Here is a 22,194-nt window from a genome sequence, read left to right on the forward strand (position 1 = left end):
TGTATTAGTTCTAGCAGTTTTTTGGTGGAGTCTTTGGGTTTTCTATATATAGTGACATGTCATCTGCAAATAGTTAAGGTTTTACTACTTCTTTGCCAATTTGGATGCCTCTTACTCCTTTTTGTTGTCTGATTGCTGTGGCTAGGACTTCTGGTACTATGGTGATAGCGGACATTCCTGTCTTGTTCCTGATCTTAGAGTAGGTCACTTTTTCCCCATTGAGGATGGTACTAGCTGTGGGTTGTTCACATAGGGCCTTTATAATCTTCAGGTATGTTCCCTCTAAACCTACTTTCTTGAGGGTTTTTACTATGAATGGATGTTGTACTTTGCCAAATGCTTTTCCGCATCTGTTGAAATGATCACACGGTTCTTATCCTCTTACTTATGTGATGTATCACATTGATTTGCAAATATTGAACTATGCTTGCAACCCAGGAATGAATCCCACTTGATGGTGGTGAATGGTTTTTTAAATGTATTGTTTGGTTTGCTAGTATTTTGTTGAGGATTTTTTTTAATAATTATTTATTTGAGGTGTGCAGGGTAGGACAGAGGGAGAGAGAACCTCAAGCAGACTCTGCTGAGCGTGCAGCCTGACACAGGGCTCTAGTTCATGACCCCGAGAACATCACCTAAGCTGGAACCAAGAGCTGGACACTTCACTGACTGGACCACCCAGGTGCCCCCTGTTGAGGATATCTGCATCTGTGTTCATCAGAGATACTGGCCTGTAGTTCTCCTTTTGAGTGGTGTCTTTATCTGGTTTTGGTATCAGGGTGATGCTGGCCTCATAGAGTGAATTTGGAAGTTGCCCTTCCTTTTCTATTTTGAAGAAATAGATAGGAATTTACTCTTTAAGTAGGTATTAACTCTTTAAATGTTTGGAGGAATTTGCCTGTGCAGCTGCCTGGTCCTGTACTTTTGTTTGGGAGTTTTTTGATTACTGATTGGTTGTCGGTATTTTCAAGTTTTCAATTTCTTCTTGTTTCAGTTCTGGTAGTTTATGTTTCTAGGAATTTACCTATGTCTTCCAGGTTGTCCAGTTTGTTGGCATATGATTTTTTATAATATTCTCTTATAATTGTATTTCTGTGGTGCTGATTGTTATTATTCCTCTCATTTGTGATTTTGAGTCCTTTCTCTTTTTTTTTTTCCTGATAAGTCTGGCTAGAAGTTTGTCAATTTTATTGATCTGTTCTATTGTTAGTTTCTGCATAATTTATTTCTGCTTTAATCTTTATTATTTCCTCTCTTCTGTTCAGTTTAGACTTTGTTGTTATTTTCCTAACTCCTTTAGTTGTATGAACATTGGGGTGCATATGGCCCTTCTCTTCACTACGTCTGTATCTTTGGGGTAAACACCCAGTAGTGCAATGGCTGGGTCACAGGGTAGCTCAATTTTTAACTTTTTAAGGGACCTCCACACTGTTTTCCAGAGTGGCTGTACCAACTTGCATTCCCACCAACAGTGTAAGAGGGATCCCCTTTCTCCACATTCTCTCCAGCAATTGTTGTTTCTTGCCTTGTCAATTTTTGCCATTCTAACTGGCGTAAGGTGGTATCTTAGTGTGGTTTTGATTTGAATTTCCTTGATGGCTAATGATTTTGAACATTTTTTCATGTGTCTGTTAGCCATTTGTATGTCCTCATTGGAAAAGTGTCTGTTCATATCTTCTGCCCATTTTATGATTTGTTTCTCGCGTATTGAGTTTGAGAAGTTCTTTGTAGATCTTGGATACCAGTCTTTTATCTGTAGCATCATTTGCAAATATCTTCTCCCATTCCGTGGGCTCCTTTAGGTGTATGGTTAGGTTGTTTGAGCTTTTTCTTGCTTCTTGTGGTAGGCCTGTATTTCTATAAACTTCCCTCTTTGTACAGCTTTTGTTGTATCCCAAAGGTTTTGAACCATTTTGTTTTTGTTTTCTTTTGTTTCCATGTACTTTATATCTCGTGTTATTTTCTGGTTGACCCATTCATTGTTTAGTAGCATGTATTTGTGGTCTTTCCAGATTTTTTCATGTGGTTGAATTCTAGTTTCATAGCATTGTGGTCAGAAAAGATGGCTCATATAACTTAAGTCTTCTTTAATTTGTTGAGGGTTGTTTTGTGGGCTAATATGTGATCTATTCTGGGGAATGTTCCCTGTGCACTTGAAAAGAATGTGTATTCTTCTGTTTTAGGATGGATGTTCTGAATATATCCATTAAGTCCATCTGGTCCAGCGCGTCATTCAAAGCCACTGCTTTCCTTACTCATCTACTGTTTAGCTGATCTATTGATTTAGGTGGGACATTAAGGTCCCCTACTATTATTGTGTTATTATCAATTGGTTCCTTTGTTATTAACTGTTTTTATGTATTTGAGTGCTCCATGTTGGGTGTATAAATATTTACAATTATTTCTTGGATCGTCCCCTTTATTATATAATGTCCTTCTTTGTTTCTTATTACAGTCAATGTTTTAAAGTCTGAAACTAATGATGTACTATATGTTGGCTAATTGAATTTAAATAAAAAAACGATCACAAAAAATTGTCTGTCTGATACAAGATTTGATAGTTTGGCTTTCTTTTGACATCCATTTGCATGATAAATATGTCTCCATCCCCTCATTTTCAGTATGTGGATGGCTTTAGGTCTAAAATGAGTCCCTTTTAGGCAGCATACAGATGGGTCTTTTATTTTTTATCTGTTCTGTCATCCTTTGTGTTTTGATTGGAGCATTTAGTCCTTTTACATTCAAAGTAATTATTGATAGATATGTATTTATGGTCATTATTTGTTTTGTGGTTGTTTCTGAAGATTTTCTCTCATCCTTTCTTGTTTTCATTGGTGATAGAGTTGGATTTTTTCTTTATTCTTTGCATATTTATTAGTGTTTTTAAATAAGATTTACTTAGGGTGAGAGGTGGGGTGGGCAGAGGGAGAGGGAGAGAGAGAATCTCAAACAGATTCCCTGCTGAGTGAGGAGCCTGACTAGAGGTTTGATCTCACAACCCCAAAATCATGACCTGAGCTGAAACCAAGATTCATATGCTCAACTGACTGAGCCAGCCAGGTATCCCTTATTAGTGGTTTGTGGTTTGTGGTTGCCAGTAGGTTTGTATATAACACTCTCTGTACATAGTGGTCTATACGGTGAGGGTCACGTTTGAACCCATTGTTTACTCCTCTCCGTGATTTTGGTATATGGCTTCACGTTTTACAACCTTTTATTTTGTGAGTTCCTTGATATTTTTACAGAAATACTCACTTTTCCCCTTGCTTTTGTGTTTCCTCCCTTCATACTATTACTTTTCGTTTTCCTTTCCTCTCAAAGAATCCCCCTTAATATTTGTTGCAGACTGGGTTAGTGCTCATGAACTCCTTTAGTTTTTGTTTGTCTGGAAAGCTCGTTCTCTCTCCTTTTATTCTGTGTAATGTCCTTGCTGGATAGGGTATTCTTGACTGCAGATTTTTCCCATTCAACACTTTGACTCTATCGTGCCACTTCCTCGGGTCTGAAAGTTCTGCTGTAAAATCCCCTGCTAGCCTTAGGGAGTTTCTCTTGTGTGTCACTGTCTTCTTTTGCTGCTTTTAATATTTTTTGTCACTATATTTTACCATTTTAATTACAATATGTTTTGGTATGGATCTGCTTTTGTTGATTTTGTTGGGGGGTTCTGTGTACCTCCTAGATCTGGGTATCTGATTCCTTCCCCAGATAAGGGAAGTTTTCAGCTATTATTTCTTAAAATAAACTCTCTGGCTCCTTTTCTCCCTCTTCTTTGGGGACTCCTATAACGTGAATGTTATTACATTTGATGAAGTCAGTCACTGAATTGCCTAAGTATTCTCATTTTGCATAAATCTTTTTTCTCTCTTTTGTTCAGCTTGATTACTTTCCATTACTCTTGTTTTCTAGATCCTTAATTTATTTCTCTGCTTCTTCCAGCCTGCTGTTCTTTCCATCAAGGCATGTTTACTTTGTTGAGTAAGTACTTTATCTTTGTTATTTCTTATCTCTGTGTTAATTGGTCTCAGTAATGCCTTCCATTCTTTTCTCAAACCCTGTGAGTATCTTCTTGATCATTATTTTAAATTCTCTGTTTCACATAGGTCTCTGGTTGTGGTCCTGTCCTGGTGTTTCATTTGGGAAAATTCCTCTGTTGTCTAAGCCTCTGTGCCTGCTTCTTAGGAAGGTCAGCTACATCTCCTGTTCTTGAGGGTAATGGCTTTATGAAGAAGAAATCTTGTAGTGCCCTGCTGTATAGTGTCCTTTGTTCCTCAGGGTCTGGCACTTCAGGGAGCATCTCCAGTGTGTGTTGTATGCACTCTGCTGTTTACCCCTTGCCCCTTTATCTTTCAGGCCAGTCATCTGCAGAGGCTCTATTTGTGGGCAGTGTTTGGTCCCTGGCCTGAATGTGGCAATTTTTAACTAGCTGTGTTCTGGTCTGCTTATGAAATGAAATCTGTTACCACCACTGCCAGAACTGAGGTCCTGCAAAGCCCCTGGTTCAGGAGATATGCTGTGGGTAAGGGTTTGGGTTGGTCTTCTGGGGGATAGGGCCTGCCATGCTGGGACTAAAGCAATCATGACTGGGACTCCATTCCACTGGAGTGGGTTGGGGGGAGGCTTGGTGTAAGCAAATTAGGCAGCCAGTGTTTGCTTTACACTGATTCCTGCAGGTGGTTCTGTGGTTATGCTGAGGAGCTGGGGAGGGAAATGGCACCTGCCAGTTCCTTTGTTCCCTAGGAGGGTTCTCTCCATGAATGCTGGCTCTGTGGGATGCAGTCAGAGATGGGCAAATAACCTCCCCACTGTGTTCCCACTCTTCAGATGAGTTTCCATGCTGTATGTTGCAGGCCGTTCGCCCTGCCTTCTCTCCAAGAGCAGCCCCAGTGCACTCTGGGCTCTCTCCAAGCAAAGCCCACTGACCTTTAACACTCCAGACTTTAAGCCCCACTGGTTGCCAAAAATCAGAAAATTTGGCCTCTCTCACTTTCTAAGCCACTTGCTACAGGGATTCATTTCCCCTATGCACTCCTGTCTTTCACCCTTCTCCATGACCTCAGCGACCATGATCTGTTTCTCTCCCAAACCATGTCTCTGCACTTTCCACCTTCTTCCGTGTGGCCTCTTCTCCACCTTTAGTTGTGGAGCTTGTTGTGCCAGTTTTCAGGTTGATTTCTGGGTGTGTAGGATGATTTGATAATGATCTAGTTATATTCTTGGGGTGGGTGAGCTTAGGGTCCTTTTACTCTGCTGCCATCTTCCCTTCTCCTTTAATATACTTTTATCTTTTGGCTGCTCAGCTTGATTACTTTCCATTACTCTGTCTTCCAGCGAGTTGATCCATTCTTCTGCATCCTCTAATCTGTTGTTGATTCCCTCTAGTGTACTTTTCATTTCCGTTAGTGTATTCCTTGGCTCTGTTTTATATTGTCTCTTTGTTGAAGTTCTCACTGAGTTCATTTACTCTTCCCTCAAGTCCAGTGAATATCTTTATGACCATCACTCTATCAGCCATATTGCTTAGCTGTTTCATTTAGCTCTTTTACTATGATTTTGTCTTTTTTTCATTTGCAATATATGCTTCTGTGTCCTCATTTTGTCTAATTCTTTGTGCTTGTTTCCATGTATTAAGTAGGCAAACTAAGTTTTGAAAGTAGTGGCTTTATGTATATGGGATCTTATAGTGCCCTGTGGTCCAGTTCCCTCTGGTCACTAGAGCCAGGTGCTCCAGGGGTGTCCCCTGCGTGGGCCGTGTATGTTCTCTTGTTGTGGCTGAATCACGATTGATGTGAACATGCTGGTAAAAGGAGATGGCCCTCAGCTCAGCTGGCTGCAATGACCCACTTTACATGCCATGGGCACACTGGTGTACAGGTCTTGCTCCCTATGTGCAATTTAGAGGCTAGGCTGTCTGGTGGGTGGGGCTGGCAATTAACCTGGGTGTCAGCACTTACCGCTAGGACAGCTGTGAGTGTACTGATTAGAAGGGCTTGTTCCCTGCACATCCAATGAGAGGCTTGGCTAAAGGAGCTGTGGGGGTACTGGTGTATGGTGTTAGCTACCCCCACCTCAGGGCAGGAGACACTTCGGAGAGGTGCCGGTCCCATCCTGGGCTGCCTGCTGGGTGTGGTGGGACAGGAACCACTTTGGAGGACTGCCTGCTAGGGTGGGGTTTGCAGTGCTAGCAAGGTAGATGTGACAGCCAATGTTAATGCTCTCCAAGTGTCAGGCTGTCTAGGGTGGGGGAAGGCAAGAAAAACAGTACCTCTCAGCACCTTTGTTCCTGGAGAAATCTCCTGCAGATGGCTGCACTTCTGGCGCTCATCCTAAAATTAGTCAACAAATCTCTTTCACATATATCCTAGGTACTTTTCAAACTGTGTTTGTGCAGAGTTAGTTGGAATGCTGGCTCTTTAAGGGTGGGAACTCAGTTTCCTATCACCTTAGGCTCCTTAGGCTCCCCTGGAGTTAAGAACCACTGACTTTCAATGCCAGACTGTATGGGGACTTGTTTTCCCAGTGTGAGTTCCTAGGACAGGTGGTTAGTGCCCCGCGTGGGGTGTGATTCCCTCTCTTTTCTATGTTTGTGGTATTCCTTACTTTTGTGGTTGGTAGTACCAGGGGTTTAGTTCCCGACTGCATTTCTCCCCCTTCTTACCCTTTTCAGTGTGGCCTTCCCTCTACAGCTAGCTGTGGAGGGTCTGCTCTGTTTTCAGGGAGAGTTGCCATACTCTGTTGTCTCTGTGTGTCTGTGGGACAAGTTGAGTTCAGGATGCTCGTACTCCACCCAGTCTACCCTAGGTGGTTTGTTCATTTTGTTCATGGTTCTTTTGCTGTGCAGAAGCTTTTTAGTTTGATGGAGTCCCACTTATTTACTTTTGGTTTTGTTGCTTTTTTGGTGTTAAATCTAAAAATTCATTGCCAAGACCAGTGTCGAGTTTATATTTTCAGGTCTTCCAATTCAAGTATTTTAATTCATTCTGAGTGAATTTTTGTGTATGTTGTAAGATGGGGGTCCAGTTTTCTCAGAACCCTTTATTGATGAAACTGTCTTCTCCCCATTGTATATTCTTCTCTCCCTATTGTAAATTAATTGATTGTATATACATGGGTTTGTTTCTGGACTGTGTTCTATTGATCTATGTGTCTGTTTTTATGCCAGTATCATACTATTTGATTACAGTTTTGTGATATAGTTTGAAATTAGGAAGTGTGTTGTCTCAACTTTGTTGCTCAAAATCAGAAGGGGGAATGAACCATGAGAGACTATGGACTCTGGGAAATAAACTGAGGGCTTCAGAGGGGAGGGGGTGGGGGAATGGGATAGACCGGTGATGGGTAGTAAGGAGGGCACGTATTGCATGGTGCACTGGGGGTTATACGCAACTAATGAATCATGGAACTTTACATCAGAAACCAGGGATGTACTGTATGGTGACTAACATAATATAATAAAAAAACATTAAAAACTGAAAAAAATTGCTTTGGTTATTCAGGGACTTTTGTGGTTACATACAAACTTTATGATTCTTCCATTTCTATGAAAAATTCCATTAGAATTTAGATAGGGATTAAACTTAATTTTACAGTTTTTTGTACCTCTTTGCTTAAATTTATTCCTAAATTTTGTATACCTTCTGGTATAGTTATAAATGGGTTTTCTTAATTTCTATTTTTGATAGTTTATTAGAGTATGGAAACACAGCTAATTTTAATATATTGTCTACTAAAATTTTACAGAACTTCTTTATTCTAACAGGTTTTTTGTGGAGTTTTAGAGTTTTCTAAATGTGATACCATGTTCTCTATAAATAGGGACAGTTTTACTTTTTTAACTCCAATTTGAATGCCTTTTCTTTTCGTCTAATTGCTGTTGTTAGGACTTAAAAGTGGTGAGAGTGGGTATCCCTGTCTTCTCATTAATCTTAGGGGAAATCTTTTAGCATTTCACCACTGAGTGTGATGTTAGCTGTGAGCTTTTCATGTGTGGCCTTTATTATGTTGAGGTACATTCCCTTTATATCACTGAGAGTTTTTATCATGAAGGGATGTTAAATTTTGTCAATTTCTTGTTCTCTATTGATTGAGACGATCATATGGTTTTTTTCCTTCATTTTATTAATGTGATGTATCACATTGATGGATTTACAGATGTTGAACCACCTTTGCATCCTTGGAATAAATCCTGTTTGATTGTAGTGTATGATCTTATGTTTAATTTCATTTGCTAATAAGTTGAGGATTTTTTCATATATGTTCATCAGGGATATTGACCTATAATTTGTTTTCTGTGGTATCCTTGTCAGATTTTGGTATCAAGGCTTGCACAAGGAATGGTATTATTTCTTTAAATTTTGGTAGAATTCATCACTGAAGTCATGTGGTTCTGGACTTTTTTGGGCAGGTTTTTGATTACAGATGACTGATTCGATCTCCTTACTATTCAGATAGTTCAGATTTTCTATTTATTCATGAATCACTCTTGGTAGGTTGTATGTTTCCAGGAATTTGTCCATTTCTTCTCATTGTCCAGTTTCTGTGGTAAAAGTTGAAACATCTCTTTGATTTCTGGTTTATTCTGTTTCACTAATCTTTTTTGTAGTCTTTTTATTCTCCACGTCTTTCTGGTCTGATCTTTATTATTTCCTCCCTTTCATTAACTTTGTGCTTTGTATTTTCTTCCTTTCCTAGTTCCTTGAGGTGTAAAGTTTGGTTGTTTATTTGAAGTTTCTTGTTTCTCATATTTTACTGCATTCTGTAAGTTTTGGTATGTTGTGTGTGTGTGTTTTGTCTTGATTACTTGTTTGACCCATTGGTCAGGAGCATGCTTAATCTCCACGTATTTGTGAATTTTCCAGTTTTCTTCCTGTAATTAATACCACTTTGATTAGAAAAGCAGCTTAATTAATGGATTTCAGTTTTCTTATTTATTAAGATGTACGATGTGATGCCTAATATAGGATTGATCATGGAGAATGTTCCATGTGCATTTCAGAAGAATGTATATTCTGCTGTTTCTGGGTGAAATAGTCTGTATATATCTGTTAGGTCCATCTGGTTTAACATGTAATTTAAGTACAGTGTTTCCTTATTTTTCTGTCTGCATAATCTATTCATTTTTGATGGAGGGATAGTAAAGTCACCTATTGTACGACTGTCTATTTCACCCTTTAGGTCTATTAATATTTCCTTTGCATATTTAGGTGCTCCTCTGTAGGATAGATGAATTGATTCCTTTATCATTACATCATGATCTGTGTTTATTATAGCCTTTCTCTTAAAGTCTATTTTTCTGATAACCATGTAGTTACCCAGCTTTTCTTTAGTTTCCATTTGCATGGATATCATTTTCCATCCTTTCACCCTCTGTGTGTTCTCAAGGCTGAAGTGAGTCGGACAGCATATAAGTGGGTCATGTATTTGAGCCATTAAACCATTCCTTTTGATTAGAACATTTAGACCATTTACATTTAATAATTGATAAATACTTTTTGCCATTTTGTTAACGGTTTGCTGGTTGTTTTGTGATTCCTCTATTCCTTTTTCTATAGCTCTCTGTTGTTTGATGATTTGCCGTAGTGGCTGCTTAGAGCTCTTTATCTTGTGTATCTACTATAGGTTTTTATTTTGTAGTTACCATGAAGTCTATATAAAACAACTTAAGACAGTGTTTTAAAGATAAGAACTTATTTTTGAAAGCATTCTAAAGCTCTACACTTTAACTCTCCCTTTCCATTTGTTGTTGTCACAATTTACAACACCTTTTTATCCATTAACTATGTATATAGTTATTTTTACTACTTTTGTTTTTTAATTTTCATACTGGCTTTATAAGTGATTAACCTACTGCCTTTATCACATTACATTATTTTGAATTTTAGTATATATTTACCTTTACCAGTAAGATTTATACTTTCATATATTACCTTTTTTTTCAGCTTAAAGAACAACTTTTAATATTTCTTGAAAGGTGGGTCTAGTGGTGATGAATTCCTTTTGCTTTTGCTTGGCTGGAAAACTCTCCCTTTCAATTCTGAAGGACAGTTTTGCTGGGTAGGGTATTCTTGGTTGGCAGTTTTTTCCTTTCCCCTCTGTGTCAATAGGCATACCTGTGAGATATTGTGGGTTCAGTTCCAGACTAAAGTGAACATTGCAATAAAGCAAGTAAAATGAGGTTTTTTGTTTCCCAGTATATATAAAAGTTATGTTTACATTATACTGGGGTCTGTTCATACTTTAATTTAAAAATACTTTGCTAAAAACTGCTAAGCATCATCTGAATTTGCAGAAAGTAGTAATCATTGATGGCTGCTGACTGATCAGGGTGGTGGTTGCAAAAGGTGGTTGCCAGAGTGATCTTCCTTTCAGGACGGATTTCTCCATTGCATGTGAGGCTGTTTGATAGTATTTCACCCATAGAACTTTTCAAAATTGGAGTCAATCCTCTCAAATCCTGCTGCTTTATCAACTAAGTTTATATAATATTCTAAATACTTTGTTTACATTTCAACAATCTTCATTAGGAGATTTCATCTCAAGAAACCACTTTCTTTCGTTCATCCACAAGAAACAACTCATCTGTTCAAGTTTTATCATTAGATTCCAACAACTCAGTCCCATTTTCAGGCTCCACTTCTAATTCTAGTTCTCCTCTACTTCCACCTCATCTGCAGTGACTTCCTCCACTGAAGTTTTGAACCCTTTAAAGTCATCCATGAGGGTTGGAATCAACTTTTTTCAAACTCCTGTTAATGTTGATGTATGACCTTGTCCCATGCATCATGAATGTTCTTAATGGCATCTAGAATAGTTTTTATTTTGCCCAGATCATCAGAGGAACCAGAATCTGTGGTAGCTGTAGCCTTACAAAGTGTGTTTTTTAGATAATTAGACTTGAAATATAAAGTGACTGCTTGATCCGTGGGCTGCAGATGGCTATTGTGTTAGCAGGTATGAAAACATTAATCTCATTGTACATCTCCATCAGAGCTCTTGGGTGACCAGATACGTTGTCAATAATATTTTGAAAGAGTTCTTCTTTTCTGAGCAAGTGTCAGCAGTGGGCTTAAATTATTCAGTAAACCATGTTGTAAAGAGATGTGTGTTCAGCCTGCTTTTTTGTTCTGTCTATAGAACACAGAGTAGATTTAGCATAATACCACCTAAGGGCCCTAAGATTTTCAGAATGGTAAATGAGCATTGGCTTCAACTTAAGGTCACCAGCTGCATTAGCCTTTAAGGAAAGAGTCAGCCAGTCCTTTGAAGTTTTGAAGCCAGGCATTAAGTTCTCCTCTCTAGCTATGAAAGCCTTAGCTGGCATCTTCTTCCAATAGAAGGCTGTTTCCTCTACATTGAAAATCTCTTAATGATCTCAGGTAGATCTGCTGGAGAACTTGCTGCAGCTTCTGATTCTGTACTTGCTGTTTCACCTTGCACTTGGAGGTTATGGAGACGGTGTCTTCCTTAAACCTCATGAACCAACCTCTGCTAGCTTTATACTTTCCTTCTGTAGCTTCCTCACCTCTCTCAGACTTCATGGGGTTGAAGATAACTAGGACATCGTTCTGGGTGAGGCTTTGGCTTAATCCTGTGGCTGGGTTAATGTCTCCAGACCACTAAAACTTCTCCACATCAGCCGTAAAGCTGTTTTGCTTTCTCCCCATTTGTCTGTTCCCTGGAGTAGCACCTTTAATTTCCTTCAAGAACTTCCCCTTTGCATTCACAGCTTGGCTAACTATTGGGTGTAAGGGGTTTAGCTTTCAGCCTGTTTCAGATTTTGCCATGCCTTCGTCACTAAGCTTAATTATTTCTAGCTTTTGATTTAAAGTGAGAAATGTGTGACTCTTCCTTTCAGTTGAACCCTCAGAAGCTATTGTAGGATTATAAACTGGCCTAATGTCACTATTGTTGTGTCTCAGGGAATAGGGAGACCCAAGGTGAGGCAAAGAGATGGGGGGAATGGCCAGTTGGTGGAAGAGTCAGATAACACACATTTAAGTTTACCTTCGTGGATGTGGTTAGTGATACCCTAGAAGAGTAACATCAAAGATCCTAGGTCACTCTGACATATAATAATGGAAAAGTTTGAAATATTTGAAGAGTTACCAAAACGTGACACAAAGTGAACAAATATTGGTGAAATGGCATCAATTGACTTATTCAGCAAATTGCCACAAATCTTCAACTGGTAGAAAATGCAGTATTTGTGAAGCACGACAAAACGAGGTATGCCTGTATATATCATGCAAGTCTCCATGGGCCTGGAAAATCTCTGCTGAAGAATCTGCTGATAGTCTCGTGTGTGTATTGGGGGTGGGGAGGGTCCCCTTGTGCGTAGCAAGTTTTTTTTTTTTTTTTTTGCCCTGTTTTTAAGATTCCTTGTTTTCGACAGTTTAATCACAGTGTATCTCAGTGCTAATATTCTAGGCATCCTGGATCTGCATGCCTGTTTCCTTCCCCAGGTTAGCGAAGTTTTCAGCCATTATTCTTTAGATACATTTTCTGCCTCTTTCTCTGTTCCTCTTAGGGGACAACATCAAGCAGACCAACATTCACATTATGGGGTCCCCAAATCCCGTAAGCTATCTTCACTATTTTTAAATCTTTTTTTTTCCTTTTTTCTGTAGTGATTGGTAAGTTCCACTGCCCTGGGCTCATGGATCCTTTTTTCTGTGTCTAAGTATGCTGTTTACCTCCTTTGTAGTAGTTTTCTGTTCAGTTATTGTCTTCTTCATCTGTCACTTCTATTAGGTACTTTCTTCTATTTTTGTTGAAATTTTCACTTGGTTCATGTGTTAGTCTCCTGAATTCAGTGGACATCTTTATCACTGTTATTTTGAACTCCTTGTTAGGTAAATCTCTTATCTCCATTTCATTAAGGTCTTTTTCTGGGGTTTTGTCTTGTTCTTTTGTTTGGAACATATTCCTCTGTTTCTTCATTTTGTCTATTCTCTGTATTGGTTTCTCTGCATTAGATAAATGAGCCAAGTCTCCCATTCTTCCCTGGCTTATTAGCTCTTGTCTGTCAACCTCTGTGACTGTCCAAGAAGCCTACTTTACTGTTACTGGCTCCCAGTAGTGGAGGTTGTGCCAAGACTTTTCAGTGTCTCAAAGGGGAGGATCTCAGTCAGCACATGGATTCATGCTGACTGGGAAGCAGAACTTCAGGTAGCAACTTTTAAAGTTTGCAGATTTCTCTCTTTCAGGGGAAGATGGGCTTTTCGGCCTGCCCCTCTGTGCTGAGCGCTGTGATGCTAGACATTTATTAAGTGTTCTAATGAACCCATGAACATCTGCCACGTTCTCAAGGGATGTGTCCTCTGAGCATCAGACACAAAAGCCAGGGTGCCAGATGTGTAGACAAGCTCCTTTCTTGGAGATAACCTGGGACATAGGGAGAGCGTGAAGATGACACCCACAGGCCTCCACAGTCTTTGCAGAGTCTTATCAGTAGGCCTTCAGTTGTGTGTTAAATTAGAAGTCTGCTTATCAGGCCAAAACTCTAAGATAAGCAAATCAACTTCTTTCACAGAAAGCTGGCGTGCTTTTCGGTCTGCTGCCTCCTGCCTGGGTCCTGAGGGGTGGTTGCCGTGAGGTTTTTAGTTTTGTAGAGCCTGTGAGTCTCATGGACATAAGCCTGGTGGCTTTCAAAGCTACCTGTTGTGCAGGGGCTCTTCTCTCAGATATGCAACTTAAAAGTTGGGGTTCAAATCCTTTGCTCCTCAAGGAAAAGCTCAGAGGTGTGAGTCCCCTGTTACGGGCTGTGGTCGATGGTGTGTGTCTTGGCTTCTCTTTCAGTGTGGGTTTTTTACTTGTTTGTATAATACATAGAAGTCACTCAACTAATTTTTTATTTTTCAGAGGAAATAGTTCTTTAGGTAGCTGTAGATTTGGTGTGTGCATGGGAGGAGAGGAGTTCAGGATCCTCTTATGTCACTTTTTGATAATAGCCATTCTAATAGGTAGAAGGTGATGATTGTGGTATGGATTCTCATTTCTCCAATGAGTAGTGATGTTTAGCACCATTGCATATACCTGTTGGCTGTATTTGTTTTCTTTGAGAGACCCTGAAACTGGCTCACAGGTGACTGTAGGGTTCCTAGGTAGGAATAGGGTCTCTCTGCCTGTTACCTGATACATGGGTGGCCCAGACTCTTCCTGGATCCCTTGGCATATGGTGCTGGATCCCATAGCTCTCTCAAAGGCACTAATGTTTAGGGATGGATGCTCAATTTTTATTGTTGGGTTGGGGGACAAAAATGAGGATGTCTTAGGTGGCCGTGATGCTACTGTCACTCTTCAATCTTAGAACAATATTATATGTTTGTACATGTGGAAGTATGAGATGAAGTTCCAAAATGACTAGGGTATATGCAGTTTTCATTTTGGTAGGTATAGCCAAATCACTTTTTATACAGGTTTACTCTCTACCCACAGTATAATAGTGCCTATGTCTCCAACTATTGACTTCTTGATTTTTCCAGTCTCATAAACAGCAATTCATTATAGCCCTAATTTGCACATATCTTATTTATATTTCCTTTCCAGTGACCTATCCGTATTCTTTGTGTATTTTTTTTTAAAGATTTAAGTAATCTCTACACCTGTGTGGGGCTCAAGCCCACAACCCCGAGATCAAGAGTCACATGCTCTACCGACTGAGCCAGCCAGGCTCCCCACTTTGTATATTTTTGGGTTTTGGTCTCTTGGATTTATTGGAGCTCGCTCTTTATTGACTGATGTAACGAAATTTAGAGTAACTTCTGTAAAAAAAAAAAAAAAAAACCCACAACAACCAAAAGAACCCCGGGTGGCTTAGGTAAGAACAAAAACCTCAGTTTTAAAAGTGTCCCTTCCTTCAAGCCCATCCTGCCATGACCAGAATAATTCCCAGAGGGGGTATTTGATGCAGGCAAAGCCCTTTAAGTAGAGCTACCTCGATGGCTGATCCTCACACTTTGGCTTTCCTGGGAAAGGTCTTAAACCCAGATTAGAATTTAATAGGCAAAATTGCTGAATCAGAGCAAAATGTGAAAAGTCACCAACCCCCTCAGGGGCTCAATAGTATAGTATAGAAGATGGTAAGCATGTAAAAACAACCCTGCAATGGCTTGAACTATGGAAGGTACCCCAAAGAGGGTCTTTATATTTGTTGTTAGGGCAGGGGGTTCATAGGGTGAAACCAAGAAGGAGCCTTGAGGGTTGTCCTCATTCTGGGGTTGGAGCCATCGACTGTCAGACTCTTTGTACTTGACCACATCCAGGGAACTTGGAGGTTTTATGAAACTCACCTGCCTCTCCCATGGCATTTTCACCCCAACAGCTCATGTGCTCGTCAGTGCAGAAGGCTCTGTTCGAGGAGGAGGACCATGTCAAGAAACTGCAGCAGAAGGTGGCCACTCTGGAGAAGCGGAACAAACAGCTTCGGGATCGGGTGAAGAAGGTCAAGAGGTCATTGAGGCAGGCACGGAAGAATGGTCGCCACCTGGAGCTGGTGAACCAGAAGCTCGGCGAGAAGTTAGCGGCTGCAGCAGGTGCCCTCCCACACATTAATGCGCTGGGGCAGGAGCCACCCGGTGCCACCTACCTGCGGGGGTAGCAGGGACTGAGTAGTGGCCTAGCCTGGCTCTGCTGGAACATGTTGCCTCTTGCCAGGGAATGTAAAATGATGGTAGGTTTTAATGTGCACATAGGGCAAAAACTCTTGTAGATGTTTTTAATATGCATTTGATAGTGTCTAGTTACTTGAAGGGGCAAGTCTTGCTAATTTTCCTAGTTGCTGGGCTCCTTCCCTTCTCAGCCTCGCTCCCAGACCTAAGTGCTTGCAAGTCTGGAGGCAGCATGATCCTGGAACATCAGGTGCTTGCCTGTCTCCAGCTTTCAGGAGCACAATGGACAGTGTACTTACTGTGGAAAAAATATCTTAGATGTACAAGAATCAAGGGGTTCAGCCTTCTTTCAGAGGAGAGGCAGTGCTCTCTCCAGCTCTGAACTCCAGGACCATCATGAGTTTTAAGAAGGGATCTGCAACAAGTCTTGGAACCTTGGGTGTCGCATTTGCCACATTTTCGGAGGGAGGATGGCAGCCTTGCAGAGCACCCAGGGATGCCTGCCACTGACCATGTGCATGGTGGTGTGTCTACTCCAGCCAGCATTTCCTCACAGCTGAAGCATAGCTCATAACAGGTAGTACAGAGTTGGGGGGGGGGGGTGCGTGGCAGCAGGTAACTGAACACGGTGAACTCTACCCGCTTTCCAACACCAGCTACCCAGAGTTAAAGAGGATACCTGTGCGCCACTTTAATCTAAACGGGCCTTGCCTTTGCGGCCTGGTCATGTTGTATCAAACCGCACTCCTGAGTCTGGGAGAGCCTGAGCAAGATCTCAGCCCCTACTGCAGGCAAACTTACTGTTTGCTCGTTAACTCCTTCCAGCTGCTCTGAATTTGAGGTGAGTTGACTCAGTACACGATTAACTTCTGTTCTGCAAAGATATCTCCTTACCTATTGGAATCAAGTGACCTTGCCTCATTCCCATCCAGGCACCCGAGGAGCTTGTTCCCGGCAGGTCTGCAGAGGCTTGATGCGAGCATTTCCACCACCGAAGTAAATTGGCTGTAAGGCAGTTTGCTGCCAGAGAGAAAATAATTGTCAGTAGAGAAATGAAACCAAACTACATTCCCATTTTTATATCACATGAATCTTAGCCCTCCTAGTGGTCTGTGACCAGTATACATGGTAGTCTTAAAACAGTGGATGATAACTCCATTTATCAACCTGATAAAATACAGTAACAAACTGGAGTGTGAAATAAGACTATAAGGCCAGACTGCAAACCACACTGTAATAGAAAATGGTAGTTTATCAGTTATAACTCCGAAATGCATTACAGCTTTTCTTTCGCATGTCCCATAGAACTTTTGAACATCTATCAACAGACATGCATCATTTTGCTAAGAGCGAACGGTAAGGTAGAAAGCTTCTTTCACAATGTAATACAGTTACAAATATGCATCCTAGGATGTGGAAAACGGAGACTTCTCTTAAAAAGGACATAATGAAGACATTAGTAAAGTCCCTCTTTTGTTGTTTTATCTTTTATGGCCAAATTGCCTTCTGGCCCAATGAGTTAGGCCGTGAAAATGCTTGTGGCAAAGATGCTTATGGTGGAAATACCGGACAGAGTCCGGGCACTGCAATCTCTGCTTCTGTGCGCATACTTTCCACCCACCAGGACCGTCCAACCCTGGGAGTAATGTTTGCACACGAGCCCACTTGTCAGTGTGTCAGGTTTTGTACAGGAGCACTGCACCCGGTTTGGAAAGAAATCTTTAAAGACAGACAGTACTACAGTAGAAAGAGTACCCGCTATCCCTTAATTTAGGTACATTTGATCCAGTCACAGGTATGTTCTTAAGAAGGCAACGGAGTGATTGGACCTCCAAGTCTCTCTCTCTTCCAGCTGTTCCAGATAGAACCTAATTCCTCCTCAGGAAATCTCCCCCTAGACCACTCCAGACACTGCAGCACCTGGTTATGTTGTCCGTTGAAAATGGCAATTACACTGTCAGATTGCCCTTCCACTGCCTTTAGGAAAACCACATTCTTGAGCTGGTTGGGAGGATGCATCTATGTCGCTTGAGGCTACTGCTCAGAGAGAGATGTCCGCACTCTGGGCTGGAGAGAAGGGCAGCTTTTGCTTCGTTTCCAAGCTTTGGCTGCTCCTTTATTAGCTGTAGCCTTCACAGTATGGTACAATAGCCTAGTTTTTCTGGGGCCATTTCATTAAAGCACTTTTGCTTCCACCCAAGGGAATGACAAGCCTAAGGCTGATTTACAACTAGTGTTTTGAGAACTGTGGAACCTGGATCCCTACAGATGCATTATGTTCTGCCTTTTTAATAAATATGAGCAATATTTCAGCCACAATGGGAAGGTGATGTGTGTTTCTTTTGGGTCAGGGAGATTCCAGCTTTGGTCTGGAAAAGCACTTGAGATCCTTTTGGGGAAGCATCTGTGAGTAACAGCTGGGGCACATAGGACACTGAGCTCAGATAGATTGCTTTTGATGTTCCCCTGAGGATATGGCTTGACCCTCTCTTTCCCAGGGTTCCCACCTTTTGACACACCTGCAGAAAAGCAGTGGTATCTGGGTCTGCCCCTCACAAGGGGACAAGAAACTTCATTAACCAAAGTCTGCAAAAATACATTTGAACCTGTTGCCAAAGCGAACTCCCCAGGTCCCTGTTGTCTGCTGCTCTGTCATCTTACTGAAGCCCTTGCAACCTGTTTGTTTATTGTACTCCTAGGAATTTTTCATGCAAGAAGAATCCAAGAAGTACTTCAAAATTGATTGATAATGCTACAACAGGTTGGTTAAGCATCTCTCTGAGATGCAGACCCCTGTTGAGTTCTACTTTGGAAAAGTCACTTTGCCTTCTCCAACCCCACAGTCACAAAATAGGCAGACAGAATATTTCAACGACAGACCAGGGAGTCAGAGCTGTCAGCATGTGAGCCACAGCTAGTGTGGGGTAGTTTCTTAGGCCTCCAAAGTGTGTCTGAATGTGAATGCCCTTGTTGTGTGACTCCAGACTACTTTTTTTTCTTTTTATGCCAGGCTATGTCACACTATTCCTGGTACCTGCCTGGTAACAGAGGTTAACGGCGATTCTCATATCTATGGTGCAAGGCCCCGTCTCTCTTAGGGGACAGATGATAAATTGTTGATTCAACAACAGTCTGTATTCTAAAATGGTTTTAAAATCAAGAACCCAGTGTGTATTAGGCTATTTTACTATTTCTAATGATTTTATAAAATAGCGATCCTGTTCTCCATGCTTAAAGAAGAATCTGGAATTAGGTAAATTGTCCAGTGAACACAGGTAGTGTAGGCAGTCAGTCAAGGATTCAACGCCATCTTGACTTCACTCTTTGTACTTCCTCTTGTAAAATGAGGATAATAAACACTTCTACCTCAGAGTCTGTTAGAAGATTGAAAACAATCATTCCTTCGAATACTTAGCTTGGTTCTTGACACTCTGCAAGCACCAATCGATATAAGAATAATTTTTGTTTCTAATATTCACCACAAAGGCCCAATGCATGTCAGAAATGAGAGCTTATTTGGAGGGATTCCATATAATTTTCCTATTAACAAGAGGAAGGATAAAAACTATTTGATCATATCAATAGATACTGAAAAAGTGTTTGGCAAAATAAACATCCATTTATGATAACTACTACAACAAAGTGGGTAGGGAGGGAATGTACCTCGACACCACGAAGGCCGAAGCTAACATCATACTCAGTGGTGGAAAATGGAGAGCTTTTCCTTTAAGATCAATAATAAGACAGGGATGTCCACACTCACCACTTTCATTCTAAATAGTACTAGAAGTTCTAGCTGTGGCCATTAGACAAGAGAATGAAATGAAAGGCATTCAAATCAGATTGGAAGATGCAGATATGTCAATATTTGCAGATGACATGCTGTTATATATAGAAAACCCTAAAGACACCACCAAAAAACTTAAGAGTAAACAATATACAAAAATCTTTTACTTTTATATACTAAAATAGAAAATTAAAACAATGTCTTTTATGTTTGCATGAAAAAGAATAAAATACCTAGAAATATATTTAACCAGAGATAAAAGATCTATACACTGATGCTGTAAGACATTGGTGAAAGAAATTGAAGATGAGTGTAATATGCTAAGAAATAAGGCAGACAGAAAAGACAAATAGCATATGATTTCACTTATATGTAGAATCTAAAAAACAAATGAACAAAAAACCAGAAATGGACCCAAAGATACAGGAAATAAACTATTGGTTACTTGAAGAGGAGGAAGTTGAGTGAAAGAGGTGAAATGGATTAATACAACCCCATGATTTATAACTGGACCTTGGGATGTAATATATAGCCTAGGAAATACAGTCCATAATATTGTAATACACTTATGATGACAGATGGTAGACTTATTGTGAGGATTTTGTAGTATATAAAAATATCAACCAATATGACATACATATGAAAATAATTCAGTGTTGTATGTCAATATACTTAAGTTTTTTAAAAGGCATCCAAATTGGAAAGGAAGAAGTAAAAAACTGTCACTACTTGCAGATGACATGACACCATATACAGAAAACCTTAAATCCTGCACCAAAAAACTATCACAACTAATAAGTGAACTAAAGAAAGGTGCCAGATAGAAAATCAATATAGTAAATTCTGTGGCATTTATATACACTAATAACAAACTATCAGAAAGAAATTAAGAAAACAGTTCCACTTACAACTGTGTCCTTACATACACAGCTATACTCCTGGGCCCAACACAGAGGAAGCAAAAATACCCACCTTCCATTTCTCCCTAAATGGAGCCTAAGTACATACTTTCCCAGGTGCTGCCTAAGGATCCAGCTTCCAACTTGCTTGCATGTAGGTGCTCACTGCAATCTCTCCCTCTGGGATCCTGACAAGTCTTGGTGACCCTCAACTACTGGGAGCCAGTAGGAACAGAGATAGTGGCTTGGACAATCACAAAGATTAAAGAGACAATCAAAACCATGGACTAGGATGATAGATGAGTTTCATCTCTTACAATGAGAGCACAGTTAAGACTGGTTTAGGTGGCTGTTTTATCTAGTACACAGAAATTAACACAGAGAGTCAAGGAAAATGAAGAAACACACTATATTCCCAACTAAAGAACAAGATGAGATAAGTGAAATAATGGATAGAGAGTTCAATTAGCAAAGCTGCTCACCAAAATCAGGAGAGCAGTTCATAAACAAAGTGAGAATTTCAACATAGAGAAAGGAAATGTAATAAAGTACCTAACAGATTGCAAGGCTGAAGGATATAATTACTGAACTGAAAAATTCAAGAGAGGCATTGAACAGCAGAATAGATCAATCATAAGAAAAAATCAGTGAACTTGAGACAGGGAAGTAGAACTCATCCAATCATAGGAGCAAAAGACAAATGATTAAAGATAGCTTAAGGGAATTATGGGACATCATCACACAGACCAGGAAGCAAAGAGAGAAAGAAGGGGCAGAAAGTTAATTCAAAGAAATAATGGCTGAATGCTTCTTTAACCTGGAGAAAGAAACAGACATGTAGATTCAAGAAATGCAGATTTTTAAAAAAAGGATGAATACAAAGTAAAACACATTATGATTAAATTGTCAAAAGTTAAAGACAAGGAGAGAATCTTAAAAGCATTAAGAGAAAAACACCTTGTTATGTACAAGGGAGCCGCATATAACTTTCAGCAGATTTATTAGCAGAAACTTCACAGGCCAGAAGGGATTGGGATGATATATTCAAAGTGATGAAAGAAAAAAAAAAAAAAACCTACTAGCCAAGAATACCCAGCAAAGTTGTCTTTTAGAATTGAAGGAGAGCATGGTATTACATATTAAAAACCCTAAAGACTACACACACACACACACACACACACAGTTATAAACAAATTCAGTAAAGTTGTAAGATATAAAACCTATATATAAAAATTAGTTGAGTCTAAGTTGTCCTTCATAACTGCAAGAGAGTTTGCTAGACAAGCAAAGACTGAAGGAGTTCAGCAACACTAGACTGACCTTATAAGAAATGCTAAAAAGAGGGGCGCCTGGGTGGCTCAGTCATTAAGCATCTGCCTTTGGCTCAGGGTGTGATCCCAGCGTTCTGGGATCAAGCCCCGCATCAGGCTCCTCTGCTGGGAGCCTGCTTCTTCCTCTCCCACTCCCCCTGCTTGTGTTCCCTCTCTCACTGGCTGTCTCTCTGTCAAATAAATAAATAAAATCTTAAAAAAAAAAAAAAAAAGAAATGCTAAAAAGACTTTAAGCTAAAACATAAGGGCATGAATTAGTAAGAGGAAACACATATGAAAGGATAAATGGCACTGATAAAGAGAAATGTATAGTTAAATTCAGAATAGTCTAATGGTATATATACAACAGAATATTACTCATCTATCAAAAAGAATGAAGTCTTGCTATTTGCAATGATGTGGATGGAACTAGAGGGTATTATGCTAAGTGAAATAAATCAGTCAGAGAAAGACAAATACCATACGATTTTACTCATGTGCAATTTAAGAAACAAAACAGATGAACATAGGGGAAGGGAAGGAGAAAGAAAAGATGAAAATTGAGAGGGAGGCAAACCATAAGAGATGCTGAA

The 22,194-nt window shown here is 40.1% G+C and overlaps 1 protein-coding gene across 1 annotated transcript in view; it reads left to right on the forward strand.

Annotated features, from left to right (window-relative positions):
- CCDC3 (coiled-coil domain containing 3) overlaps positions 1–17,924 on the forward strand; it is a 120,809-nt gene extending 102,885 nt beyond the window's left edge. Inside the window, exon 3 of the mRNA XM_045793938.2 lies at positions 15,320–17,924. Within this exon, the coding sequence (XP_045649894.1) occupies positions 15,320–15,595 (276 nt within the window). The 3' untranslated portion in view covers positions 15,596–17,924. The remainder of the gene's footprint in view (positions 1–15,319) is intronic.
- Positions 17,925–22,194: the final 4,270 nt, after the last annotated feature.

Source organism: Ursus americanus, chromosome 31 (genome assembly GCF_024610735.1).
Source record: "Ursus americanus isolate L20-20 chromosome 31, mUrsAme1.1.p, whole genome shotgun sequence".
NCBI lineage: Eukaryota > Metazoa > Chordata > Mammalia > Carnivora > Ursidae > Ursus > Ursus americanus.